Below are 27917 nucleotides of genomic sequence, written 5' to 3'. Positions count from 1 at the left end.
CCCGGCCGTGGGCTCGTCCCCGCCGGTGCGGCAGCGCCCCGCCCGCGGCCTCCTCGAGAGAAGGGCTGCTGGAAGCGCTTTCCCCGCTGCCGCCTCGCAGCGCACCTTCTTCCGCCGTTTTGCACTTTGTCTCCCGCGGCCTGAGCGCTCTCCCTCGTCCTCTCCCGCGCACGCGCCCCGGTCGTGGGAACGGGGCCGGTACTGGATCGAGCAAGGTCGGCCCTGGGCCGTTGGCTGCCCGTTCCCGCTCGGGCCGGCCTGGGACCTCGTCTGCTCCGCCGCCCCTTTGCACTTTAGGACCGGGTCTTCTGGACCTGGGCTCGGGCTGAGCGATGCCGTCAGGCTGAGGGGGGGGGGCCGGGGCGCGGGTCCCAGGGGTCCCGGGGCACCTGGCCAGATGCGCCGCCGCCTCCTCTTGCCCCAGAAGGCCTGGGGAAGGCCCCCCGCCCACCCGGCCGCTGGCCCTCGGTCTCCCCCGACCCAGCCGAGCTGTACGCCTCGCCTCCTTCAGATACCAAAATGTGATTGCGTGCGTGCCTCTTGGGACCCTCCCCTCCCCCTCCCCTCCCCCTTTTCTGCCCAAAAAGAAAAAAAGTGGAGCTTTTAACCAATGTGAATAGTTCTCAGAAACCGTTGGATGCTGCCCCCACCCCGGGCCTGTAAATATATGTACATAGCACAGGACATGGTATTTTTAAAGTGGTCATATTTATGTGAACAGAAACCAGAGGAAGTCTATATGCAGAGAGCGCTCTCTCGGCATGTGCCGGGAGCCCCGGGGGCTGTGGCTGCGCAGGTCGGGGGCCCTTCCGAGCCCGGCCGTGGGCCGTGGGCCAGAGCAGAGCGTGTCCAGAAGCACCAGCCCCCCGCGTCCCCGCAGACGGGGCGCATGCCGGGGCGCAGGGCCGGTGCGGGCCCTCCGTGCGCGTTCCCACGCAGCTTCTTCAGGGTCTCATCAGGGAACAGGGCCAGAAGCACCGCACCGATTTCACCCCATGGACCGAGCGCAGTCTGCTGAGCTGCAGCCTCCCCCCCCACCCCACAGATGTGCAGCTTGGCCCCCCCTCCCCGCCTGGCCACCTAGGCCAGGGGCCACTGGAGGGGGGCGCCTGCTGCGGCTCACAGGGCCTGCTGGGGGGCAGGTGCCACACACGCATCTGGCAGGGGGGGCCGCTGCCCCTCCACCAGCGTCCTCCCCACGCCGCGGCACCTGCCTGGCTGGCTGATGCACCGTCCGCTTCGACAGTCCGCCTGTTCACGAAAGATGGACCTCTTGCCGGCCCCGTCGGAAGGCCCGGCGCACCTCCGTTTCCGGAGCATCGCTGTCTCCCCGCCGCTGCATGGCCCCCCTTCCTCCTCCGGCACCGCCTTCCGCCTCCGTGGAGGAGAGGCCGTGTGATCCCGCCCCGTTCTGGCCCTGCACGCTTGGCCCCCTGACTGCAGGCGCGTGTCGCGTCGTTCTGCTCCAGAGCCTCCTCCGGCCGGCTGGCCGCACAGGGAGGGGGCCTGCAGCTCGAGGGGGAGCTCGAGGGCCTGGGCCCCTTTTGGAACGAGCCCGAGGCCCGTGTCTGGCCCGAGCGCGCTGGGCCATGCCACGCCATGCGGGCTGAGCGAGCGACAGGGGCCCTGCCTGCGGGGGCTGCCGACCCCACGCTCCGCTGGCGCTCCTGAGGCAGGACCGGCGAGGCGAGGGACGGACGCCGAGGCCGGCGAGTGCGGTGGTCGCTTCTTTCTGTGCCCCACGTGAAATCTTTGTTCTGAATGTTGCCGCCAGTCTGCTCATCCAGCACCCTTTATAATCGGTCACTGTAGCTAATCTGTTTCCTGTTCATCCGGGTGACTTTGATTCCAGTGCAATATTTCTATAGCTGTTGTGAGCTCGTTCATAGGCTTTGTGTTCTAGGGCAAAAGTGTGCAACACGCCAGTAAGTTGACTCCCTGTAAATAGCCCCGGTTGCCGATCCAGACAAACACGTGCTAGAGGCTTGCCTTTGCTTTGTGCGAGTGTTTCCGTGGCCGCCGGGGGCTGCCGGGGTGGCCCCCACGCTGCTCTCGACGCCGCCGGGACCCTCGGGGCGTGGCTCCTCTGCCGGCCGCTTGCGTCAGCGCTTCTACTGTATTTTATTTTATAGACTCCTGTCTGCACAAAATGCAATAAAGGGATTTTATTACACCTTCCCTCGCCTCTCAGGCCGTGTCGTCTTCTTGCTAAAGCGCCCGCTGGAGCGCCCGTCCCGGGAGCTGGGCTGCTCCCCCCACGCCGGGCGCCGGCACAGCCAGCCATGCCGGGCAAGGCTGCGCTCGGCTCCACTCCGCTCACCGGGCCACCCAGACGTGGAGGACCGCGGCCCCCGGGGAGGAGTCTGGGCATGTGCCCCCTCAGGAGGAAAGGCTCTCAGTGCGGGCTGAGAGTTCGCCAGGAGGCAAACCCCCTGCGGGTGGGGGGGCCTTCTGGAGGCGCCTGCACCCACCGCCACAGGCTGCAGGGGAGGCGTGCTCGTGCGAGGAGCCTGCGTGGCAGGTGAGCTCCCCTTGGCACGAGCAGGGAGGCTTCGGTGGTCACCACGGCGCAAGAAGAGCCATGCGGGGTCACACCAAGGGTCCGACGCACCGCACGACCAGCTGCCCGCAGGATCCCCCAGGCAGGATGGGGGCAAGAGCCCTGCCTGCCCGGCTCCTCAGCAACTGGGGTGCAGGCATGCGGCCTCTGGGGAAGGAGGGAGCCTGTAGCTAGCACGGCCAGCATCCGTCAGTAGGCGCCTCCTGCAGGAATTTGGCCAGTCCCTGGTCAAAGTCCACCAAATCGCTGGCCCTCGGTGCCTCCTGCGGCAGGGAATCCCGGCTTGCGTCAGCCGCTGTGCGGAGGAGGCCGTCCTTCTCTCTCCTGAGCGCCACACCATCGACCAAGCCGGGTGGCTTGCAAAGGGCATGGGCCAGATTCACGCAGAAGGGGCTCCCCGTGGCTGCTAGCCTTCCTTTGCCGGAGGCGGTTGGCCTGCGTGCATCAGGGCTGGGGGCTTGGGCAGGCGGAGGCTCTCGCCCATCCCGCTGGAGGGGTCCTGGGGCCGCCGTGTGTTCATCTTGCCCGACTGGATGGAACTTGCAGAATCCTAGTGGAGTCGGAAAGGGCCCCGAGGGTCACCAGGTCCACCCGCTGCTGGTGCAGGACACCAGTTCACACCATCCCCCTCAGAGGGCCGCCAGTTTCGCTCCGAATGCCTGGCCTGGCCTGGCCTTGCTTTTCTCATGTTCAAGGATTTCTATAAAGGAGGCGTGGGCTTGGCAGTTCTGTTTTTCACTCCGTTCTTAATCATGCATATCGTGGAATTTGGCTATTTAATGGCAGCCACACACTTGACGGGCTTTTCCATCTTGCTGCCCCCGCCCCTTGCTCAGTCGCAGCCCGCTCAGGTCCCATCAGCCTAGACGCGAAGCTGGCACTTTTGGCCCCTGTGGGATCGCTACGCACGTGCCTACGCTGAACGGCATTTGCCGTTTTGGTAACATTCCCCCAGCTTGCAGAGATCCCCTTGGAGCTCCTCACATCAGAGCATGCTTTTAAAAACTATAATTTTTTCAATCCAAAATGCAAGTAAAGAAAAAACCCACAACTAACATAAAAACATATAAACTTAAGCATACGGTTAAAATAAATCTGAAGACTGCTGTGCCCTCCCCGCATTCCGCTGCCACCAGGAACGCAGGATACATGTTTCAGGTAGAAAAACTCGCTGAGAGATTCTTTCCGGACATTTCCTCCTTCCAAGACTGCAGTAATTCTTCTGACAGTCCAAATCCTTCTACTTTTTAAGGCACATGCATCCAAGATCGTATTTTTCTCTGTATGTCCTTTTCTCACATCAGTATCACAACCCAAACCCTCAAAGTCAGCGCTGCGCAGAATGCTGGCTTCCCTGCTCGCCTGCGCGCACCTGCCTTTCGTGAGTCGGACAAGCCTCCCACCTCTGGAAGGAAGCCGCCCTCTCCCTGGTCTGGCTGCTTCCTCGGCCGCACTTGGCAAACAGGCCGGAGCCCCTCTGGACGGCGGGCTGCCTTTCCCCGCTCCTTGCTCGCACGCACACTCTGTGCATTCGCTGCCGAGGTTTTGAGTGCTGCCCGAGCCTCGTGAAGGGCTTTGACCTCACCACCACCCTGCTCGACTGTGTGGGAGCCCGTTAGCCATTTTCTACCTAATGGCATGTTAAATCGGATAGCGCTGCATGCCTGACTGAACAACAGCTACTTCCCATAGTACTGTGGCGGCGAACCTATGGCACGCGTGCCGCAGCGGGCACGCAGAGCCCTCTCTGTCAGCCCACAAGCCAAATCGCCCCAGCATCGCCCCAGCAGCCGAGCATCGGATAACAGCGTGCATGGGGGCCATGCGCATGGTCGGAAAGGCGTAGTGGCGCCAGGCAATGACGTCACAAGCCGCGACGCATTAGCCGCAACTCGTCCGAGCTTTCGCATGGCTGGGCAGTGCGATGCCAGGGATATATACAGACATAGATATTTGCTTGGACTGGCTGGAATGCGTTTAGAATGGGCAGAAATGATGTGCTGTGCAGAAAAACCTGCTCAAGGACGGCTTTTTCAAAATCGCCCTTTTCAATGGAACTTCAGCCCTATATTAGGGTTAGGGGTGTGCACCACAGTCGGGTTAGGGCAATGGTGGTGAACCTATGGCCTGCGTACCACAGCAGGAATGCAGAGCCCTCTGTGTCAGCATGTGAGCCAAGTCGCCCCAGCATCGCCCCAGGAGCCGAGCATCGGATAACAACACACACAGGGGCCATGCGCATGCTCAGAAAGAAGTAGCGGCGACAGGCGATGATGTCACGTGCCACAACTCATTAGCCGCAACTCCTCCGAGTTTTCGCATGGCTGGTCAGTGCGCTGCCAAGGATATGTGCATGCGTGTGTGTGCGTATTTGCTTGGACTGGCTGCGGGTTGCTTTTTCTAAACTAAAACCTCAGTTTTCAGGTTTCATTGCAGTGTTGGCAGTTTGCAATAAACAGGTGGGTTTTGGGTTGCAGTTTGGGCGTTGGTCTCAAAGGTTCACCATCACTGACATAGTATGTCTGGGCAACACCTAGAATTAACTCAAGGGTTGTTGCCTCTCTCACTGGTTCCAGCAGCAACCATTTGTTCGTTCATTTGTTCGATTATATTATTATATTATATTATAATTGATCTATCTATCATATGTACATCCCACCTTTTTTCTTTCAAAGAGTTTGAAGTGGCTGACATCGCTGTGCTGCTGCGGCTCTCGGTCGTTTCCTACAACTGCCCCCCTGCGAGGTAGCTTGGACTGAGTCGGTGGCTGGCCCGAAGCCGTCCAGTCAGCGCCACGGCTGAGCGGGGACTCGAACCGGATCGCCGGGGCCCCGGCCTTGCGCTCTCAGCCGCGGCACCGCACTGGTTCCCCGCGGCGCGGCCATTTAGCACATCGAGACGGGTGCCTTCTTTGCAGAAGTGCAGCATGTGTTGATCCACCCAGGTGTGGCGAGTTGGAGCCCCGTGATTCCGTCTCTTGGGGGCCTCCCTGATTCCATCCTCCATCGGGTGGTCACCCTGGGGGGCGACAGCAGACTCCTGGGACTGAATTGGCTTTGGAGCCAGGGAGTGTCATCGGTTGTGCTTCTGGGCAGGGGCCTGCTGGACTCCGTGCCCTTTCAGAGCCCATCGCGGTCCTCCCTGTGAGGTCAGATACCGTGTCCCGCTGGCGACCTCCGCCCCCCCCCCCCGGTCCAGCAGCAGGCAAGCCTTTTCCGGCTGCAGGGCTGGGCGGTCCCCGAGGAGCAGGGGCGCTCCGGCTCGCACGTGCCGCGGCCCCTTCGCAGGATCTTGCCACCCGTTTGCGGGGCCTTCGGCCACATTCCCGCAACACTGCGCATGCCGCACTGCCACACTGCGGCTCCCGAGCGGCGACGCCTCCTGCTTGGCTGCCGGGCTCAGGCAACCGCGTGGCTTCCATTCGCGCGCGGTGCCCACCCTCCTTCCTCCGAACGGCAGCAGGAGTCCCATCAGCCCGCACGGCCGAAGTTCAGTTCCAGCGTCCAGCGCCCCTGCCTACATCGCCGGCCTCCCTCTTTGCCCGCCCACTGCCCCAGACGTGTCCTCGGCCCCGCCGTGGCTTCCCCGCTCGCCAGGGCAGCACTGCTGCGGCTCAGCAGCACCCCCCGTGCTGCCCCGCTCTGTGCCAACACTCAAGCAGACCTGCCCCACCCCCCGCTGCAGACGTGTCTGTGCTCCCTTGGGAGCCGCCTCCCCCCCCCGGCCCCCACGCCAAGGACGCAGGCGGCCTCGTCCAGTGCCCCTCCGCCAGCCACACCTCCACCCGGAGGGCAGCCCAAAGGCCCAGGCCAGGGGCTGGGGCCGGCGCTTCTGCTGCCAGGCGGGCCGGAGCGCTGCCTCTGGCAGCTCTTTCCGCGGGATGCTATGGCAGCAGCATGGAAGCCGTGCCAAACTGTTGTTTCTGGGTTCACATGGTGGAACAAGGCATGGTGAAGCACGGGGAGTGTGGCGCAGGCCACGGTTTCTCTCCAGGGTTACATGGCGACCAACCTTGGTACCATCTGGCCGGATTCACACGGCTCGACATCGCGAGCCATGGTGGTTTGCTCCGTGTTGTCACTCTGTGGCCGAACCCAGCCGGCCTGTACACATGCAAGCAGGGCCCCCGGTCCGGTACCTGCTTTCAGGCACCTCACCTCCCGCAAAATGGCCACAGCGTGGGCTAGGCCCATCCCCAGGCAACTTCATCTGCTTCAGACTGTATTTTAGGGACCATGACAGACAGAGATCTTGATTCCAGGGCAAGGAGCGACTGGAGGATGGGGCTAGCGCAGCAGGAACCACCTGTACGGAGTCAGTGAGAGTCCACAGAAACCGGACGAGTCACAGAATCAGTAGAGCTGGAAGCGACCCAGAAGGCTGTTGGGTCCAACTCCTTGTGCAGTGCAGGGCTCCAGTTAGAGCCCACCAGCTCCCTGGGTCTTTGCTTCCATTGCCCCACTACTCTAGCAGGCAGCAAGTTCTTCCTGATGCTCAGCCAGAGCCTGGCTTCCGACAACTTGTGCCCCGTACTCCGCATTCTGCACTCTGGGATGATCGAGAAGAGATCCTGGCCTTCCTCTGTGACAGCCCGTCAAGGACTTGCACAGAGCTACCGCCCCACCCACCGGCCCTTCCTGCTCAAGGCTAAAGACGCTCAGCCCTTTCTATCTCTCCTCAGCGGGATGCTTCCAGGCCCTGGATCATCCTTGCCGCCCTCCTCTGAGCCCTTCCCAGTTTGCCTGCCACTGTGGAGCCAGAACTGGCCGCAAGATTCAAAATGGGCCCTTCCTAGGGTCGGGCTGAAGGAAACCAGTCTCTCTCGCAATTTCAACGTGATACTTCTATTAAGGTAGCCCAAAACCGAATTTGCCTTTCTCGCAGCTGCATCGCACTGCTGACTCGTACTTAACTTGTTTTCTACAATAATTCCAAATTCTTGTTGATCGGGCCCTGCAGAGCTGAAGTCATCCAAAGCAATTAGGCGTTTCTTGACCATTTCTTAAGCTCAAGCTTCCATCCTGACCCTTCCAGTTTGTTCATTTTGTCCCGTGAGCACAGACCTTCTTTTATCTATGGGATCCCTTGCCTGGAGGAAGACCCTAAAGATAATCCCCTCCCGCAACTCTCAATTTCTTTTGATGTTGATAAAACTCTTGCTTGGGAAGTTTGTACTCCAGGCTGTTTTTAGAGGGTAGCTACAACAATTTTTGGCCAGTTTGCGATCAAAATGCGGCTTTAGTGATGTAATGAATGTGAGGTTGCCAAAATACTGAGGCAAGTCACCATTCGGTCACGCAGCTAGATAAACCGGTGGCTGAGCCTAAGACAGTGGACGGCCCCAGCAGGAGCAGCATCCAGGGCCTCGGGCTTCTATCCCGCTGCTCCAAGTCCTAAGATCCCTTTGCAATCGCACCCGGGTTCTTCTGCAGGTGAAGCTGGCACTTCATTCCCGAACACCCGCGTGTTCCCCCACGTTTCCAGCCAGTTCAATTAAGGGCAGAAGCCGAGCCTGCGTCAGCACAGCCCGGCTTCCAGAAGACGTCCTTCGCCACCCGTACTTCACGGATGGGGGCGAGACCGCCTCACTGCCCAGTGGGGCCCCCTCTGCTGAGCCACGGCCTCTCCCAGAGCTACACAAGCCTGTGTGTCTGCTGGCCCGGCCCGCTTCTTTCCTGTCCCCTTTTCCTTCGGCACTTGCACGCCTCCCCCTGTGCGAGCGCGGGGTGGGAGGCGGCAGAGCCTGAGCAAGGAAGCATCGACAGAGGCCATGCACCAACCTGTGCAAGAACACAGAACTGACGCTTTAGAGACGGCAGATAAACACTACGAGCCCCAAGGAGACAGCAGTATCCAGTCTTGCACTTTCTTCTCAACCTCCATTCATTCTGGCAACAGAGTTTCTTGAATGTTAAGTAAATGGATGGAGCGTGCAAACTGGCCCGAGGGGCTCGGCCTGCGCCCGTTTGCCTGGCTCTGTTTCATTTTCTACCACTCCAAGACTGGAGCTCAGAGAGGACGACAAAACGGCCGGGACCAAGCTCTGCTGGAGCGGCCTCCTGGGGCGTGGCTTGGGGGCCCTCCAACACACCCTGCACACGCACCTGGAGGGGGGAATGTGGGTCGTCCTTGTCCTGGTGCCTGGAGGCAACCGGGAGCAGGACGGACGACGCGCGCGCGATGCAAGCAGGGCCTCCCCAGCCCTCCTGCCGTACCCAAAGCAACTGCAAAGAGCCACACCAGTTCTGGTTTTTCAATATATTTTTTTCCTTAAAAAGTTGTGTTAACAGTACAGAGGTATCTACATGACAAAACCATTGAACAGAACATCTACAGCTCCAGGAGTGGCGCTCCCCCCGAGAGAGCCTCTGCATGGGCCCCTGTCTGCAAAGGAAGAGGCGACCAGTGCCCCAGAGGGCTGGTAAGACGCCGTCAACCAAGAGAGCGGCGGCAGCACCGAACACGTCCACGGGCAACACAGAGGGCACCCCCTGCTGCTCCGGGGAACGAGGAAGGTGCCCTGCCAAACCGCAGTGGCATTCAGGAAGCAGCTGCGGCAGCAGCGGGAGCCTGTGAGCTCCCCAGTGAGGCCCCTGGGCCGGAGGGCCTGGCAAGGGTCTCGCCGGCACGCAGGGACGTCTGCCCGTGGCACTCTGGCCGGCTCCGAGCGCCCTGGGCTGGGGCCTGGCCGAGAGCCGCTCCTCCTCCTCGGGGCAGCCTGGGCGGGGAGGGGGGGCGGGCGCCTTCGGCACCAGAGGCTTCGCAGCAGCAGCCTCCTTGAACACAAGGCAAAGGAACAGAAACCCACGGGGAGCTGGAATGGGCGGGGGGGGCGGGGGGGCTGCCCGGCCCTAGTAGTGGCGCTGGTAGGAGCCCAGGGGCTGCTGGGCGGGGGGCACTGCCCGGGCCTGGCCCACGGTCTGGCTCACCAGGTGCGAGAGGGCCGGGCCGCTCTGGATCAGGGTGTCCAGCGCCTTCTGCACGCTGGGGTTGTCGAAGTTGATCCCCGAGGAGGAGGCCTGCCTCGAGGTGGCCGTGCCGCTCGGGGCGGCGGGGCGGCTCGGGTACAGCGACTGAGAGGGCTGTGGGGCAGAGGCCCGCGGGCCCGGGCCCCGGGCGGAGCCGGCGTGGCTCGGGAACTGCGCCCCCTGGCCCTGGGCCCGCTGCTGGGAGGGAGGCAGCCCCGCGGTGCGGCTCTGCGTCCCGCTGGGCCCCGTGCCGAAGCCAGCGGTCTGCGATCCTCCCACGGCCGAGCCGCTGTTGGCGACCGCGGCCACTGCGGCGGCGGCGGCTCCACTGTTGAAAAGGCTGAGTATCTTGGCCTGCAGCTCCTGCTGGGGACTGGAGGCGGCCGCGGCCGAGGCAGAGGCCGGCAGCGCCTGGGTGCTCTGGTGCGCCTGGGCGCTGGGCAGGCTGGCCAGTGAGGACCCCGACGGTGCTCCGAGGGCCTGCCTGGGAAGCGAAGCTGCCGGAAAGAAAGAACAGACACGCCGACTGAGTCCCAGGGGGCCGGGCCCCTCCTGCAGGACCGCACGTCCCCCCCCGCCGCCCAGACCAGGAAGCTGATCCACGGGGTGGGAAGGCAGCACCGGGGGCCCGTCGGCCCTCCGGCATGCGGCAGCACGCGCGGCCGTCCCATGCGCCCAGCAGGGCAGCCCGGCCGACGACCTACCGGGCAGCGAGTCGGCACTGCCGCGCAACTGCCGCTCTTTGCGCTCCCTCAGGTAGTTGATGATCTTGTCTGTCTCCTCGGCGGTAAGGTAGCGATTGTCCGCCAGCAAGTTCAAGAGTGCCTGGATGGCGGGAGGGTGGCCCCCGCGGAGCCCGCCCTCCTCGGCGGGTGGGGGGCGCTCCCGCTCCTGCAGGATGGTCTCGTCGGCCATCTTGGCGGCCTGCCGGGCGATCTCGTCGCGCTCCTTCTCCCGGACCTCCGTCTTGTAGCGCTCGTAGTTCTTCGCCACCAGCACCATGGCATCTGCCTGCGGCATGTTGCGGTGCTCTGCGGCGGCAGGGAGACGCGTGAGGCCTGCGGGACACGCCGAGCGGGCCGGGCAGCCCCAGGCCCCGCAGCTCGCTCCCCTGCTACACAGGAGGCGTCAGGCAGGGCTCCGCACCTGCGGCGCACCTGCCGCGGGCATCCGGGGGGGCTGGACGGCAGAGACGGGGAACCCCCCCTGCAGGGGAGATGCGGAGGGCCAGGGAATGGGGAGGCTGCTGGCCCCCTGCCCCGGGCCTTCGCCTCTCCCACTGCGGGTACCTCAAAGGGCAGGTCACCTTTACACGCAAGTCAGAGAGAAAACCATGCCCAGCCAAGAGAATCCCCAGGTTCTCCTTGCCAGGACGGGACCTCCGCCTTCCTCCGCGTCTGGGCTACCCGGTCGCACTGTTCATGCCATTTCACAAAGAACCGTGCCTTCGTTTGCTGGTGTCCCTGTTTCTCCCCCATCCTTTCCCCTTTCGCAGGCTGCCCACTGAGGCTCGTGAGCCTGTGGCGCAGCCCCATCGCGGCCTTAATCTCAGTACAGCAACGGGCAAACTTAGGGTGGGCCTCTCAGTTATGACTCCTGCAGAGGAGAAGGCTGCGCTCAGCTCCTCTGTCCTCTTCAACCGGACACGCCAAGTCCAGCCACTGAAATAAAGGAGTTAGTCAGGGGGCTGCCTGGGGGGCTGCCTGGGGGGCTGGCAGGGCAGGGCAGGGCCCTACGCTGAGGGAGGAACCTGGGCTGAAGGAAGCTGCCCTGTGCCGAAGCCCCCAGGCCAGCTCACGCGGGCTGAAGCTCCCGGCGGCCCTGGGCATCTCGAGCGCTGGCGGCAGAAGCATCCTCTGAGGCGCCTCCACACGCGTGGCGCCTGGGGCCGCGGCTGCACACGCCGCCTGCCCCCCGCGCCATCCGCTCCGGGAGGCCCTGCAGCAGCCCGCCGAGCAGGCGCCGGCCGCACGGGGCCCGCGTACCTTGAGGGGTCCCAAACATGATGTTGACCGTGCAGGAGTGGTGCACTTGGTGCTGCTGGGTGATGACGATGGCAAAGGCGGACCCCCCCTGGCTCACGTCGTCCAGCGCCTGCTGCAAAGACATCTCCGAATTGAGAAAGATCAGGTCCACCATCATGCCGAGATCACGCACCTTCCGCCCCACCGACTCCGCGTACTCCCTGCCCAAGACAAACGCCACACCGTGTGAGGAGCCCTGCCAGGAGCACGGGGCACCTCAACGGCAGCACTCGGGGGGGCCTCCTGACCGTAGCGCCTCTCTGCCTCTCGCCATGAGCCAGGTGGACTGTGCGCCTCCACGCCCTCCGTCCTGCTTCGCTCCCGGGCCGTCCTGCCTGCGAAGAGCAACAGGCCAACACTCGCAGCCGCCGACGGGACACCAGGCGCCAGCAGCGGGGAGGGGGCCGCGTGGCCGCCCAGGCGGCGATTCTGCAGGGCACGGCAGCCGGGCGGCATTGAGGGCAGGCGCCGCGGGGCCGCGGGCGGGACCGTGCCTGCCTGCCTGCCTGCCTGCCACCGCCGGGGCGCCGGGGTGCCGGCCGCAGCTCCTCCAGGCAGCGCCTCAGTGGGAGCCAGCCCGGCCTCACGCAGGCTCGTGCTGGAGAAGCCCGGAGGGCACAGAGCCGCTCCGGAGCCAAGGCGCTGGCGGGACGCGCGCCCCTCCCGGCCTGCAGCGCCCCCTCCCACACCCGGTTGCCCCTCCGGCCGAGGGCCGGCCGAGCCTTACTTGGCCTGCTTGTGGACCACGATCACGGAGCAGTCCACAGGGCGCTCCGAGTCGATGCGCCTCTTGATGTCCTCGAAGTACTGGCGGTACAGCTCCTCCCGGCGCCGCTCCTCACGCTTCATCCGCTCTGTGGGAGAAGCCACCGAACTCAGGGCTTGCCCCCTGCTCTGCCTGGGACCCACGCCCACGCACCAGCCCGAGATGCGCCCGCCGAATACTGACCTTCAGTGCTCAGGCTGGGCCTACTATCCAAGGAATCTCGGTAACGGTCGTAGTACGACTCATCCCGCCTTCGGTAATAGTCGTCGGAGCGCACGTAGCGGTCATAGCCCTCCTCTCGCCTGCCCGGCAGACAGGGGACAGCCTCGTCTCTGGACTCACCACCCCGCACTGGCCACGTGCCCCCCCCACAGGCTCGGCCAGCAGCCCCATGATGCTCCAGCCACCCCTGCATACCTGTAGGAAGTTTCTCGGGTCTCCTTGTAGCGCTCGTAGAGCGGTTCCCGGGGGTCCCGCAAATCCCGGGGGTCCCTCAGGTCCCGGGTGTCTCGGAAGTCTCTGGGATCCCGGTGGTCCCGAGCAGCCCGCACATCTCTCACCCGAAGGTCCCGAGCATCTCTGGAATCTCTGCCGTTCCTGCCATCCCTCGTCTCTCTCCGTGGACTTCCCTGGTTAGGAGAGCGATCACGCCGGGCGTCTCTCTCGCCATACGGCAGCTGCTCTCTACAAAGCACAAGGAAACGGCCTTGAGACAGGCGATGGCAGCGGCACTGCACGAAAGCGCCGGCCCACCAACACCTAGAAGTGCCCCGAGCCGAGTGGAGGTGTGTGCACCTGTGCTTCAGGAGGCACCGTGATACGCGCATCGCTGTCGCCACGGAGCCAAACCTCTGACTGGGCTGTGGGGGGCGCTCGGGGGCACCGGGGCTCCTCCACGCAAAGGAGTCCTCTCGACAGAGCAAGCCCGTGTGTCGGGGAGGGGGCTGGGGTTGGGGTTGGGGAGTGGGCCGAGCTGGAACCGTTCTTCCCGGCGTGTGGCTTCTACTCCTGTGGAAGACGTCTGTGGGGGTCACCCAGTCACACAAGCACCCCATCTACAGCCTGGAGGGGTTCAGCCCGACACTGTTTCAGTAGCCCCGTGAAAATGAGGCCTTAGTCAGATGCGCCCGGTCCCCTCCCACGTGAACAGAGCGCCCGGCGTGTGTGTGTCGTGTGCCGGTCAGAAGCGGGCCTGCAGCGGCCGGGGCTCCGCCACGCACACCAGCAGGCAGGCCTGGCACCCATCAGCTCACGCAGGCTCCCCTGGGATTTCCCCACGGCACGCACAATTTCAAGACCGGCCCTGACCTGGAGGAAGAGTTGCGCTGGCACCGGAGCCCGAGTGGAGCTCCTCTTTCGGAGCAGGCTGCGGTTTCGCTCGCAATGCCACCCCCACGACCCATCGCATCTCCCGGACGACAGGAAGGCCGCAAGTGCCAAGAAGGAGGACAGCTCCCCACTTTCCAGAACACCCAGAAAAGCGCAGGGCACAAGACAGCTGCAGGGACAGTCTGGCTGCCGAGCCCAACCTGCCCTGATGGAGCACGGTCAGCAGATCGGCACCCTCGGGCGCAGGGTCCGCTCACGGGGCCAAGCAGACTTGACCTTCCGCCAGGCGGCAGACACTGAGTGAGAACAGCGAGACGGAAGAACTCTTGGCTCAACTCTGACCACTGCAGAGCAGTCGGGTGGCGCTAGACGGTTCTGCATATTAACGTCTAGCTCTCCTTCGTGAGTGTAGGTAACACCGCTTTCCAGGTAGCTTTTGACCTCATACAAGTGAAGCCTGGAATGAATTTCAGTTGAATAATGGAATTTACAGGGGAATCCAAGAAAATCTGCCGAATCAGAAAGGCTCCTGGACATGTGCCAGAAGAGAAGACCAAGCAATGTGGACAGATGGGAGGGGAGAAAGGAGCGCTGCGCACGCCCAGGCGGGCGGGCCACAGCTTCTAGATGAAGAGGAACGAAAGCCCACAGCCGCACTCAACAGGGCTGCACGCACTGTGTGCAAGAGCTCAGGCGGGAGGTGGCCACCTCCCCCCACTTCCCCCCATGTGTGTTCTGCCCACGGCACCCAGGCCAGTGCGACGCCTGGACAGCCGCACGCGCTCTTCACAGCAGTGCACTGACTCAGCTTCCGCATGCGCTGTGGCCACTGCATCAGGAATGATGCCCCAGCACCTGCTTGCGCTTGGGCGACTGGCACCCAGCCGTTCTCTCAGCTCCGGACACCGCAGAAGTGGCAGCCAGGTAGGGGACCTGTCCAGAATGTCCTCCTAGCAGCAAGAGAAGGATCCGGGTGCGATGGGCACACGCACCGATGCGGCACCGAGAGGACCGCAGGGTCCCCGTTTTCGAAAAGCAGATGCCGTGCCTGTCTTCAGGGCAATGAAGCCGCGCAGAAAAGGTCCGTGTGCGCGAGAAAAGCATGCAGCAGCCTGTGTCCTTCGGCGCAACACAGGTTGCGTCCTTCTCGCTGTGGTAGAGCCCGAGGATGCTCCCAACTCCGCGGCACTCCTGAGGGACGCGTTGGAGTGAAAAGGGCTGCTGCTCCCTCGACGGCGCTGAGCTCACGAGGAGCACAGCAGTGAAGACGGGCTGAGAGGCCGCAGCCAGCAAGGAATCCCCTTTGGATTCGCTTCCACGGAAGATTAGCAGAGGAAGCTGCGTTTCTGCCCGAAGCCCAATTTCCTAGGGGAACGTTGCTTCATGGTACTTTACCTTCGAGCTGGGCTGGACCTTGAAGAAGACTTATTCATATTTCTTCTTTCCGTGGCTTTATTAATATCTGAAAAGAATAATCAACCCATCTGTTCAATGCTATGAGACAAAGAAAAGATCATCAGCATATTGAAAAGAAAGCAACAAAATTCAAAGTCCGCCAGATGGAGAAGAAAATCCACTCAGTGAGACACCGTCGCTTAGGCAACCTTTATTACTTCAACGACAGTACAGTGCAATTGCTGGTTGCAGAACGCCTCCAAAAAAGCTCCAGGAAGCCGCCGGCCTTCCTGCTACGGCTGCCCCAGAAGCACACGCCTTCCTTCAGAGAGCACAGCCCAGGCCTGCAAGAGCCCAGGCAGGGAAGACCGGCAGGTGGCTAGTCTGCCCCAGCCCTGTTGCCATGAAGCCGGCTGGGACCTGCTGCTCACCCAGCAGCTGAGAAGAGTCCAAAGGGATGGGATGTAGGAGCTGCACCACCAACTCAGGCCAGCCTTCACCCGCCGTGACGGAAGGAACGCCTCGGAAAGTCCTCTCGCACTTGCCCATTTCCCAGCCAGCCCACCGAGAGTCCAGACCAAGCTGGCCCTGTGCGAGAGAAAGCACCGTGGGGGCCAGCCGATCAGAGCAAAGCTCCGTTGCTTGTAGGAAGCAATTTAAGCAAAACGAATTAGCATACAAGCAAAATTAATTCCACATAAAATGGCTTGCGAGGACCCAAGGAGGCATCACAGCGGGAAGCAGCTTCAAGGAGGCGTGCCTGGTGGGTGAGGAAGAGGAAGCCCTCCTGCCACCGCCGGCTGAGGCCTCTGCAAATGCCTAACACAACCAGCTAATTAAAATCTGCTGCATGAATATCTGGGGCCCCATTTCATTTGTTCCCCTTAATAGGATTGACCAACGTGTGGCAGCCCTTGCAGTAACCAAAATGCTTTCTCCTTGCAAGCGGGGGAAGCATTCTTTGTCCTGCTTGGACTGCTTTGGACGGATGCTCTGCTCCTCCTCATCTGGTAATGTGCAGTCGTGTGTGTTGCTACTGCCTGTTCTTGCAACCCCTGTGCAGCTCTCTGAGACTGCAGGTTGAACCAGAAAGCTTGCCCTTAAGTCTGCGTGTGTGGGGGCAGGGGCAAGACCTCGCTTCAAATTAAAGAAAGCCCCCCGCCGTGCCAGCCCCCATTCCCACTGCCTGCCTGTCTCCCAACAACATGTTTTGGCCGAGGCTTGGCCTTTTCAGAGCCCTGGCAATGATGTCCCGGGAAAACCGAATGCGCCCAGGCCTGCGGGCAGGTCCCGGTACCCTTCAAGTGGTTTCTACCCGTGGGTGCCTGAGTCTTGCCTTCCGCTCCTTGCTGCAGTCCTAGGGACCAGCCGTCCTTTCTGTCCACTGGCCTTAACCCGTCTTCTGCATGATCCCTGGGACCTCACAAACGGTACCTTTGTGGGCCAGAATGTCCTGCACACGGGACAGCGCATGCCCCAGTGCTCTGCGGCTCAACTGCTCCACATTCAGCTGACAAATATGGGGATCCTAGTGAAAGCATAATGGGTTCCTGGGAATTAAATGCTCATAGATATCACCGCCGTGGGCCCAAAGGGAGGACCAACAATGCACCGGCCCTGCCTGGGATGCAGACCCTCCCAGCTAGAGCGGCCACTGCCGCCGGAATTTCATTGCACTTGGGAGCAACGGCTTTGACGTGTACATTGAGGCTCCAGAAGGCAACTGTCACGTGACCAGGGACCTCAATCTTACTCTGCATTTCTGAAAAAAAACATAGAAACAGAAACAGAGCGAGTCAAAAGGGGCCTCCTGGGCCATCAAGTCTGACCCCCGGCTCCAGCCGGCTCCGCTCACGACATGCCCGCCCTGTGCATGTCCAGCCTGTAAGAGAAAGCACTTCCTACTGAACACATGGAGGAACTACCGAGAAAGCAGGGGCATTACCTGTCCTGCAAGCTGTGAGCCTTGTGCATCTAGAACTCGTGTGGAGGGAGCGGGAAGAGAGCCCCTTTTCAGGCCTTGGCATTTATACCGCGGCTTGCAGGAAAGATGCGCTGCCCGCGCTTGTGCCGGCTGCTGGAATGGGCCGGATGGCTTCCCGGTGGCCTTCCCTACTGCCTTCCTGGTCCATGTTTGCGAGGTGCTACAGATGAGGTAATTTGCGGGTTTCTCAGGAAAAGGGTTCCTTCACCTGCCTTCAGGGTTGTTTTGCCTGATCTCATCGAGGGGGGAAATACCTGACCTTCGGTCCGCAAGAATTCCGGCATTTCCGTTCTTCCCTCATGCAAGCGAGCTGGGGATACTAGGTCCTTCTTCCCGAATTCAGGTCTCCCCAACAGGGCCCATTCTGGCCTGAGTGTTTACAGTCATGGTAGTACTGGTAATGTGCTACATGTGCTACAAAACTGGAGCTTTGCATAGCTGGAGGGAAGCTGCAGGCTTCTTGCAAACAGCCTTCTGGCCAGGCGTGGCGCCCAGGCTGCCCGGGCCAATGCTGGCACATCTCCAATCTTGCCGGAGGGCATCCCTGTGCTGCTTTCGAGCCTCCCTGCTCAAGTGAACCGGAAGGAGGGGAAAATTAGCAGCTCAACACCTTTCTAAAAGCCGCGAGAGCCTGAAAATGCGATATTGTCCGAGTGGACGGGCCTACCTGATTCTTCCGTCACCTGTTTAATGCAAGTACCCAAACGGATCTGCAGTAGCCAGGGGCATTCTGCAAACTGCTGGCCAGTCCATTCCTCACATCGCAAAGGAGAAAGGAAGGCAGCCGTGGTGGTCGGTGCTCGTCTTCCTTCCCCCAATGATGGACACACACAAATCCATTCACCAGCATCGCATGAACTACCTCAGAGGAAGGGCACGTTTTATCTTGATGTGGGACCCGGAGGGCACGGATAGAGGGGAAAAAGCACCCGTGGGTTTTAGGAAGAGGGAGGGAGGAATCTTTCCCTCACACCTTCTGATCTGAAGAGCAGCCCCCTCTCCTCTCCCCTCGTCCTCTCCAGAGATCAGCAGTTTCTCGCCACTTGACAAGCGAGTTAATCTCTGCGAGGCTGACGCTGCTCTGCAGCTACCCTTTCTCTGTGACTGGCTGTGGCTACACAGGCCCACCCCAGCTAGGAGTCCAAGCAACGCTCCCTGAGGTGCCACCCCGGCACCCACTCCTTGCAGAAATTAAAATGAGCTTCTCTGGGCATCTCAGTGTATCTAGTGCCACTATGAACTTTACGTGTCTGCACACTCCAACCTTCGCAGGTTTAGCATATTATTCTATTCCCCTTCCCTGATGTGGGATTTTAACACATTCTCTGTACATGTCTTTTGGGAAGAAAACCCAAGAACCTCTTCGACCGTACTCGACCCGTGCAACAGAGGAAGCTCACCAGCACAATGATCAAGGGCAGAGTCCTGCAGCCAGAGCGGGGTTCACAGACCAGCCAGAGCAAGCCCCTGGCCCATGCCGGACATCCGTGGGTACCCTGCCCAATTGAACGGCTGTCCAGCCACTTCCTGAAGGCCTCCAGCAAGGCGGGCAGCCCACTAAAGCTCTAGAAAATTAGACTATGGTTGAAATGTCCTTTCTCCTCATGTTCAATTAATACTGACCCTCTTGTAACTCAAGCCCAGTAGATTTAGTCTTGCCCTTTCTGGCCGCAGAAAAAAAGAATTAAATTAGCTCAGAGCTAGTCAAGGAAGGAGATCTTATGTTGTGGTTGAGCAATGATAGTAGTAGTTGAAATAATTTTGGAGCAGTTAGTAAATCCTGATGCATCATAGTCCATATTTATTGATATAAACAGGAAACATTGGCATAGTTTCCAATTAGCTAATTGATGTGCTAGTGTTGCTCCCTTCCCTTGCTAAACCTAAATTTCAAAATCAGTAAAATACTGCATAACAGGAAATAAGGCTGTGGCATCTTCTACAGGGCAGTCCTGCAGTGAAGTGAGGAACAGATGCCATTACAGCCCTCCTCGGGTCTCCAGCCAACTCTCAAATGGTGTTTCACACCACTGGCCCCTCACCTTTCCCGAACGTGCTTCAGCAGGCCTTTACCGGGAGCGGGCAACACAAAGACCCCGCCGGCCCTTCCAAAGAAAGCACAGAATCACCGCATTTCATGCTGCGGGCCTAGAATGGATCGGTTTGGCTCGTGTTCCCCTTGCTTGTCCCACTGGTGCGTGGGGCAGCAGACCAGCGGCCGGTGGACAGGCCTCGTGCGCAGCGGAGTCGAAGGGGCCAGGGGGCCATCCGGCCCCACCCCCGCCTCCATGCAGGACTCTAGATTAAAGCACCCCTGACGGATGGCTGGCTGCCGAATGGCCTTCCGAACGCCTCTAGTGCAACCTCCTCAGGTCACTGGTTCCACTGTCGTCAGGAAATGCCTCCTGGTGTCCTCCTGGAATCTGACTTCCTGCAACTCGAGCCCGTTATTCCGTGTCCTGCGCTCTGGGATGACCGAGAAGAGACCTTGGCTGTCCTCAGTGTGGCAGCCCTTCAGGAGCTCAGAATCACAGGACAGCAGAGCCGGAAGGAGCCAGAGGGCCCTCCGGTCCGATCTCCTGCTCAGCGGAGGACACCCCACTTGCGTGCTCTCGTATCTCTGCCCACTTTTCTCCTCTAAGCCCAGTCCTTTCCCTCTCTCCTCACGGCGCTTTGCTTCCAGTCCCCGCATCATCCCTGCTGTCCTCCTCTGAACCCTTCCCAGCTGTCTGCATCTTTCTTACACAGTTATTAAAGCAGAGCAAAGACCATTTCAGCCTCTTTGCGGAGCTGCCTTGTGTGGAGCTGACATCGTCATGTCCGCTGCTGCCCTGGCATCCTTCCTGCTAAACAATGTCTAATTCTGGAAAAAACTGCAAAAATGGCATTCAACCCTCAGAGGTGGCCAAAAGTAAGAATGAATAAAATATGGGCCTCAGGGTGAAACTCGTAGAGCCATTCCGAAATAAGGAGGTGGCACATCTGGGCTGGCCAAACTGCACTGCTGCCGTCCGGCGTTCAGTAGCGGAACCCAGGAAACCGCTGCTTCAAAAAAGGCCCATCTATTTATTGATCCTCAAAGGCTCCTGGGCAAGCTTAGTGGCGATGAAATAGGCTTGGGGTCCTCCAAGAAGAAAAGCAGAGGGTGGGACTGAGTAGGGCTTTCTCCTAGTGCAGGGCATATAACCAGTGAGGTCCCACAGAGTTCTGTATTGGGACTGATGCGTCACAACCTGTTCATTAATGTTCTGGAATTAGGAAAAAGAAGTGAAGTGCTCAAGTTTGCTGATGTGACACCAAATTTCCCAAACCAAAAGGGTTTGTGAGGCGCCCCAAAGGGATCTCGCCAAGTGGGAAGAAAGGGCATCAAAATGGCAAGCGCAGTTCATCATACGCACGTGCGAAGTCATGGACTTTGGGGCGAAAATCCCAACTTCAGCGATAGGCAGATGGGATCTACTTGGAAGCAAGCAGAGACTTTTAAAGAAGGGATCAGGGTGAGGGGTGGACAGCCAGTGTTGTGAAAAAGGAAACTCCACGCCAGGCAGAATTAGGAGCGGAATAGAAAGGAGAGCTGCCAAATCTTACTCCCCTCATACAGAGCTTTGGTACAACCGCTCTTAGAATACTGTGCTCCGTTCTGGACACCTTCCTAAATAGGAGCACCATTCTAGATCGAACGAGTACAGAGAAAGGTGCCAAAAAAGACCAGGGGCATGGCCAATGCAGCATGCTGGGCAGAGGAACAGAAATGCTCCCCCCTCTTCCTTCGCGGGCTTTGGTGTTAGCGCTGAAAACTGCTGTCGCTACTGGTATAAAGGAGCAGAGAAGGGTTTCTCCATCAGGCAAGCTGCAGCCCCGTGTGCACCAGGAGCAACCGCTGCCCAGCTCACACGAGAACGACGCTGGCACTCCTTGCCGGCTATCGGGGAAGGACGGCTCCCAGGCTTTGGTCGGGAAGGACTTCTCTTTTGGGGCTATTTCAAAGTAGAAAGACATGCCAAGCATTTGCCATCTCTCTCAAAGCAAAACCCCAAGAGATCCTAATCCCAGAGCAGGTGCTTCTTTTCCCACTGCTTTCGAAACAGTTAAAGTTCGTTTTATTTCCAAATGCACAGGTTGCCAGACAAGTAAAACTATCTGGGTGCTCTCTGAGGACCCCTTTGCAAAGCCGGGCAACGTGATGTCCCCCGACCACACCGAGTCTTCCCTCCTGTGCCTGCCACACTCCAGGGGCCGGCAGAGGAAGAGCATCGCGAGTCTCAGAAGCAGCCGGAAGCCTCCTTGCACCGTCCCACTGCTTCCTGCCCGGGGCTTCTGCTACTCCACATGCAATGAAGTGCTGTTCCTCCTGGAGCGCTCTTGCTCGTGTCCAGAGCCCTGGTCGGGAGGCGCTATCCAGTCTCCACTGCTACAGTCGCCTGACCACACGCTGGAATAAGGGTTTCGCTCACGTCATGAACAACACCTGCCAGGCACCACGTGGCTCTAGTCACCAACTCCCCTGCCTTCGCCGCCTGTAGAAAAAGTTGGGCAGGGGCCTTCTGCACTGCACAAAAAAGCTTACACCCAGTGCTGCAGCTTACGCTTCAGCTGGTGGTCTCATCCAGAGCAATGTGGGAGCAGCACATCTTTCCGTTCCTCTGTGGGCTTCCTCGCGTGTCTGCAGCCTGCTCTCTAAAATGCTTGCAACATCACGCTGGCCTGTTCTGAGAAAATGGGAGAGGCCAACTCTGCACTCAATACCTCAGAGAACAACGGGGAAGCCAGAGGGGAGCTTTGCTATGCAAGCAGGAAGGACTTCCTGGGGAGGAAGCACGGCATCACACAAAAATGTAACGGTATCCGCCATTCACCAAGGCCTGAGGGGATGATTGATTTAGAGTCTTTTAACTTCCATCATCATCTTCATCATCGTTATTTCATTTCTATACCACTGCATAGCCGACTCTAGGCATTAGCTTGTGTGCCAGGTCAAGTGGCATCCATGTAGAACAACGTGGCTAAAAATACTAAAATAAATATGACATACAACACCCAGAAGTGGACTCCTGCAGCTTACAAACTGAAAACAGTTTTTCCACCTGCTTCAAGTTTCACCATGTCCTAACATTTAGTGGAACCACTGGAGAACCGGGAGCACTGGCAGACAGCTACACGTGCACGAAGGTGTAGGAGAAAAGGCACTGGAGATCAGGTAGCTCATTTCTGCCGGTCTTTGCAAGGCACGAGACTTTCCCACCTTTCCGTTCTTTTTTAAATGCCCAGTGGGAGACACCCTGGTGTGGGGATCCACTGACCTCCCTCTCTTAATCCTGCTGGATTTGTTGAAAAACCAGCAACATTTCCCTCATGCGTGGTTCAAGCCACATACACAATAGATGGGCTTCCACAGGAGGCGGTTGAGGCCCCACCGGTGAGGGTGTTCAAAGATAGGCTGGATGTGCACATGGTGGGCGTGTCGTAAGCGGAACCGGCTGGATCCGGGGGTCAGACTAGATGGCCCGGGAGGCCTCTTCTGCCTCACTCTGTTCCTAAATGACAGTGCCCGGCTGAGACCCCCTCCTTGCAGAGCTATGGTCAGGTTCCCCTCCAATCGCAAGCATCCCATCTGGCTGTCAGCCCTCCCGGTATCACAAGGTCCTTCTTTTTAGTATCGGCTTCAACTCACTGGCCCAGATACATTTTGAATTTTCAACCGTTAACACTTCTGTCCTGCTCATCATATTGGACCGTACAAATTCCAACATAAATACTTTGCCGTGATAGTTCATGTGTCCTCCCTGTACCATCTTCTCCATTCCACTTCTGCTTTTGTGCTTCAGAACATTTCGTAGGCCACCATGCAAGAGATGTGCAAGACACTGCGTTGCCAGTCTGCTCTATGGGGCTCAGCCCGCTGACTTCCAGCTCCAGGTTGCCTTTGAAATCTGTTCCGATTGTGTTGGCTGCAATTTGGGGTCAGCCTTCATGTTCCCAGAGGAGTACAGTGGCAGTTTTCATGTTCACATTCCATCAACACTCTTGGCCGACTACGGTCCAGTTCTGTTACTGACCTCATTTGCCAGCGACAGCTTCAACAGCCCTCCAAAGGCCACCTGCAAACACTCTTCAGATTACCTGAAAGATGCGGCCACGTGCTCTCAAGTAAAGACATGAACAAAGGGCTTACTGAGCTTCTCTGCCATCAGTCTGGTCCTCAGTGACACCCTCAGCTTCACTCGGCCGCAGCTCCCAGCGCAGGACAGTCCGCCGGTGGCCGAACGCTGGCTTTCACCGCAGGAGGAGCAGTGGGGTTCTTGGACAATTCAGAAAGCCATCCCACTTTAGCACTGCATGGTTTCATTCCGATACAAAACTGATACGGCTAAAAAGATCAGGACACCTAAGAGCCAGTCCCCAAAAGGAAATCCCCACCACATCTATCACACCTCATCTTCCCTGACTACTCAAAGTGGTCAAGATTCCCATGCCAGCTGCAACTCAGAGGGAGTCAATTTGCGAGGAGATGGTATCTACTACACCCTTACAAATGAGCAAAGCGGGGCACTTCTCTAGCCTGAAGGACAGTGGGAAGTGAAAGCCATTCAGCTTAAAGGCCTGATAAGGATCAGTGCTACTTAAGTATGATTATGTGAATAATGACACCACCATCCCTTCGCACCGTAGCGGCTTCAAATGATGAGATTTCAGGCTGGTTCCTTCTGGAAATCTGGATAGTTTGCCAGCAACAGAGCAGAGTCAAGAGCACCCGCATAAAGATATGAGTCTGTAGGAACATCCTTCAAAACTGGGTCTTTCAGAATAGTTAATGAATTGCTTAAAACAATGTTTTAAATGGAATTAGTATGAGTCCCAAATAAGTATTTAATACAAATGTCAAATGCATAACACTATCAGCCAAATAAAACTCTTGTATACATAACAGTTCGTTACACCTTCCCCACTACATCCCATAGTACAGTGTCATGATCTGTTCTCCCCTGCGGGGCAGGGAAGGACACGATCCAATGGGGCAAAGCAAAGGGAACCAGGCTTCAGCTGGATGCCAGGAAGTACTTCCAGATGGTTAGGACCCCTGGGGTATGGAAGGGGCTTCCACGGGAGGTGGTGGAGGCCCCGCCAGTGAGGGCGTGCAAGAAAGGACTGGACAACCACATGCTGGGGGTCACATGAGCAGTTTGTGCAGAGGGTCAGGCCAGGGTGCTCAGGAGGCCCCCTCTGACTTTCTATGTTTCTAATATTAAGACAAATGGTATTTTGGGATTCTGCCTGGGTAGTTCAGCACTCTGCTGGTCCATGATACTATAAACCAGTGCTGGTGAGACTATGGCAGATAGGCCACAGCAGGCATGCAGAGCCCACTCGGTCGGCACGAAGGGTCAAGTTGCCGCAGCACTGCAACAGCAGCCGAGCATCAGATAACAGCGCACATAGAGGGGATACACATGCTTGGAAAGGAGTAGTGGCGCCAGGCAATGACATCATGAGCCGCGACTCGTTAGCCCAGACTCGTCCGAGCTTTCGTATGGCCAGTCACTGCGTTCCAAAGAATATATACATACATACATAGATACATACATACATAAGGGTATACACCAGGGTAGGGTTAGGGTTAGAAAAACAAGGTGTCCTGGCATGATTTTGAAAGTTAGAATGTGTTTGGAAGGGGCAGAAATGATGGGCTGTGCAGAAAAAGCTACTCAAGGAAGGCTTTTCTGAAATCACCCTATTTTCTATGGAACTTTAGCCCTATATTAGGGTTAGGGGTGTGTGCCATGGTAGGGTTAGGGTTAGAAGATCGAGGTGTCCTGGCATGATATTGATGGTTGGAATGTTTTTAGAAGAGGCAGAAATGGTGATTTGTGCAGAAAAAGCTACTCAAGGAAGGCTTTTCCAAAATCGTCCTCTTTTTAATGGAACTTTAGCCCTGTATTAGGTTTGGGTGTGCACCAGCGTAGGGTTAGGCCAGTGGTGGTGAACCTATGGCCTGCGTACCACAGCGGGCACGCAGAGCTCTCTGTGTCAGCACATGAGCCCAGTGGCCCCAGCATCGCCCCAGCAGCCGAGCATTGGGTAACAGTGCACATAGGAGCCATGCGCACGCTCGGAACGGGGTAGTGGCGCCAGGCACTGACGTCACGAGCCACAACTTATTCGCCGTGACTCATCCAAGCATTCGCTTGGCCGGTCAGTGCGCTCCCAGGGATATAGATATATATTTGATTGGACTGGCAGAGTTGTTTTGCCTAACCACAAACCGCATTTTTCAGGTTTTATTGTACTGTTGGCACCTTGCAATAAATACATGGGTTTTGGGTTGCAGTTTAGGCACTCGGTCTGTAAAAGGTTCGCCATCACTGCTATAAACTCTTATCTCCTTTGTAGGGATGTACACCTTGATTTTTTTTCCACTAAAAACTTGATTTTGTGTTCCCACAGGACACTTCTGAGATCTGGATATGATTTGTCCATAGAAGAAATAAATCCATTCTACTGTTCACCAGTTGATGAACTTCTGGTTGAATCTTTACAGCAGCCTGCTCAAACCGTGAAGATCAGCTAGCATCCTTGTCTGCCTATTGCCAACTGACTCCCATCCCCATCTGCAGCACTCCCATCTGGGGAGTTTCCAAGGCCCTGCACGGAGATGCTGGGAATTTCTGAACCGGGACTCCTGCCATGTTAAGCACACGCTCTACAGCTAAGCCACTGGTCCTCCCCCTCTTCTCCATCCTCTCCCTTCTACCTGTCAATGGGATCCAAACAAGACAGGATCCCAGCAATGTATAACTGCATCTCCAGTTATTTTTATGAATAAGCACACCAAGACAAATTAATCTCACAGAAATCCTGATCTACATCATGCACTGAAGGGAGGATACCATTTCTAAATCACAGAAGCCTGATCGAGTCACACGTCACTGCATGGCAAGGGAACAGTGCTCAGCTGAAGCTCCACCAGGACATCTTGTTCCGTCTCCGTGCCCAGAAGCAGCCTCCACAGCGGGCAGGGCACCTGCCAACCCCTGGCCTGCTTTAGGAGCAGCACTCGTTTTGACACAACGTGTATGTAAACAGCTTGAAAAATGAGCAAAACCGTAGTTTAGTCTTACGTCCTCATGCGCCTGTTTTGACAAAAGGGCAACTTCTCAAACATTATTCTGTGACAACAAGTTTTAAGCGCATATTTAACCGGAGAGTGTGAACCAAAAATGCAGGTAAGTTTTCAGGGTGGACTTTATTTCAAGAAGGACTGAGTTTTTTCCAGAAGAACAGGGACACTGCAAGAGCCCCTGGACTGGCCCTCCGCTCCCCTCCCAGCGCTGATGGGAGAGGCCTGCTGCAGCAGCCATGAGGCTGCTCCCTTTTGCTGCCCACCTGTTTGGAGACAAAGGCTTAGCACAACGGCGATGCCACCTGGGTTCCGAGTCATTCTGTGCCAAGAAAAGCAGCGGCAGGGGCCAAAAGCCGAAACTGACAAGAAAAATGCCCCGCTCTTGTGAGGAAGGAGCCAGTGTGTGCGTGTCATGTGAAAAAGTAGTAGCCACTTGATGGGAGTACACCGGAGGAAAATAGAATTGCTTCGCAACTGTCATCCTGATAAAGGAAGGTTTGGGGAGAGTGCCCCTCCTTGGGTATGCATGCTTGGAAACAGTGACTGGGGGGGTTCTGGAAAAGTTTGAGGGAGAGGGAATGAACGGGGGGCGGGGGGAGGCAGTCCCGAGGACGCGTGGCCAGCCATCTCATGCCAGCTCTGTCACTTTCTCAGAATTCTGTGTGTCCACAGGCTGGGCTGAAGTGTTGGGGGAACTGTGTCAAATGTTTCCATCACAGGGATGAAGCTCCCTGCCAAGATTTATTGTGAGAATAGAGGATTCCGAGGCTCACAGCAACGGGACAACCCCACGTTTCTTTTTCTTCTCGGGTTAATGATAATTACAGCAAATGAAGCATACGGTTCTATGAACACCTGGGACTAGTTTGCTGTCCCAACAAAATTATGAAGACCAGCTCCACCTGGGTGCAGGAGGAAACCGCCACCGGTCGATTCGCTAAGAGGCTTTCTGCAAGCCCTCAATGCCGTCACCATCACAGGGACACAGCAGGATCATCAGAACACAAAAGGTGGTTGCAATTCCCAGATGCAACAAGCAGGAGACCCCGAATGGGTCAAATCAGAAAGGTTGCAGAGCAGATGTCTATCAAGCGGGATGGCTCAGGGGGCTGCAGGGCCCGGGGTCTGGGAGGAAACGCACTCTGGAGTCCACCTGGAGCAAATCGTGATTTCTAGTTCCCTTCTTTGCCCAAACACAGCCGAGGTTGCTACTAAAGACACCGGCAGCGAGGAGCGGCCTCCTTGGCACCCCGCCGTGCCCCTGAGCGCGCCTCAGGGACAGGCCGGCCGGCACCGGGCCGCCCTCCGCGCGACCCTGAGGGCACGGCCACGGCCACGCGAGGCGGGGCTCGGGCGGAGGCGTCCAGCTGCTCGGGCCCCCAGCTGCTGGGGGGGCGAGCGCCGCTCCCGGGGAGGAGGGGCGCGCGGAGGGCACAACGGGCGGCGCAGCGGTCGTTCGGCGGCGGCGGGCGCGCGGCGCTTGCGGGTTCCTCCCCGGCGAGGGCGAGGGCGGCGGCGGCGTCCTCCGCGTGGTCTCCCGAAGTGCGCGCGAGCCCGCGGCGTCCCGGCGTCGCGCTCTTCAGGGCTCCGTGGGGAGCCCTCCCGGGCGGCCGAAGGGCCGCGGCCCACACGGACGCGCCGCAACGCGCGGACGGGCGCAGAGGGGACGCGCGCGGCGGCGGGACTTCGGGGCACGGCGCCCCGGCCGCAGGGAAGCCGCGCACTGGAGGCGCCCGCGAACCGCCGCGCCCGCCGCAAGGCGGGAGGGCGGCC

General features: G+C 58.7%; 1 protein-coding gene across 1 annotated transcript in view; it reads right to left on the bottom strand.

The window, feature by feature from the left end:
- Nucleotides 1-8803: 8803 nt before the first annotated feature.
- The window catches only part of NCOA5 (nuclear receptor coactivator 5), a 19425-nt gene continuing 311 nt past the window's right edge, over nt 8804-27917 (bottom strand). Inside the window, exons 2-9 of the mRNA XM_044421297.1 lie at nt 15043-15109; nt 12736-13002; nt 12502-12620; nt 12280-12406; nt 11801-11887; nt 11514-11713; nt 10233-10559; nt 8804-10025 (exon numbers count right to left, since the gene is read on the bottom strand). Of these exons, the coding sequence (XP_044277232.1) occupies nt 9412-10025; nt 10233-10559; nt 11514-11713; nt 11801-11887; nt 12280-12406; nt 12502-12620; nt 12736-13002; nt 15043-15080 (1779 nt within the window). The 5' untranslated portion in view covers nt 15081-15109 and the 3' untranslated portion in view covers nt 8804-9411. The remainder of the gene's footprint in view (nt 10026-10232; nt 10560-11513; nt 11714-11800; nt 11888-12279; nt 12407-12501; nt 12621-12735; nt 13003-15042; nt 15110-27917) is intronic.

The sequence above is a fragment of the Varanus komodoensis genome, unplaced genomic scaffold (genome assembly GCF_004798865.1).
Source record: "Varanus komodoensis strain SLA01 unplaced genomic scaffold, ASM479886v1 scaffold117, whole genome shotgun sequence".
Taxonomy (NCBI): Eukaryota; Metazoa; Chordata; class Lepidosauria; order Squamata; family Varanidae; genus Varanus; species Varanus komodoensis.
The sequence above is the reverse complement of the archived record's forward strand: the minus strand, read 5'-3'. Positions and strand labels throughout refer to the sequence as shown.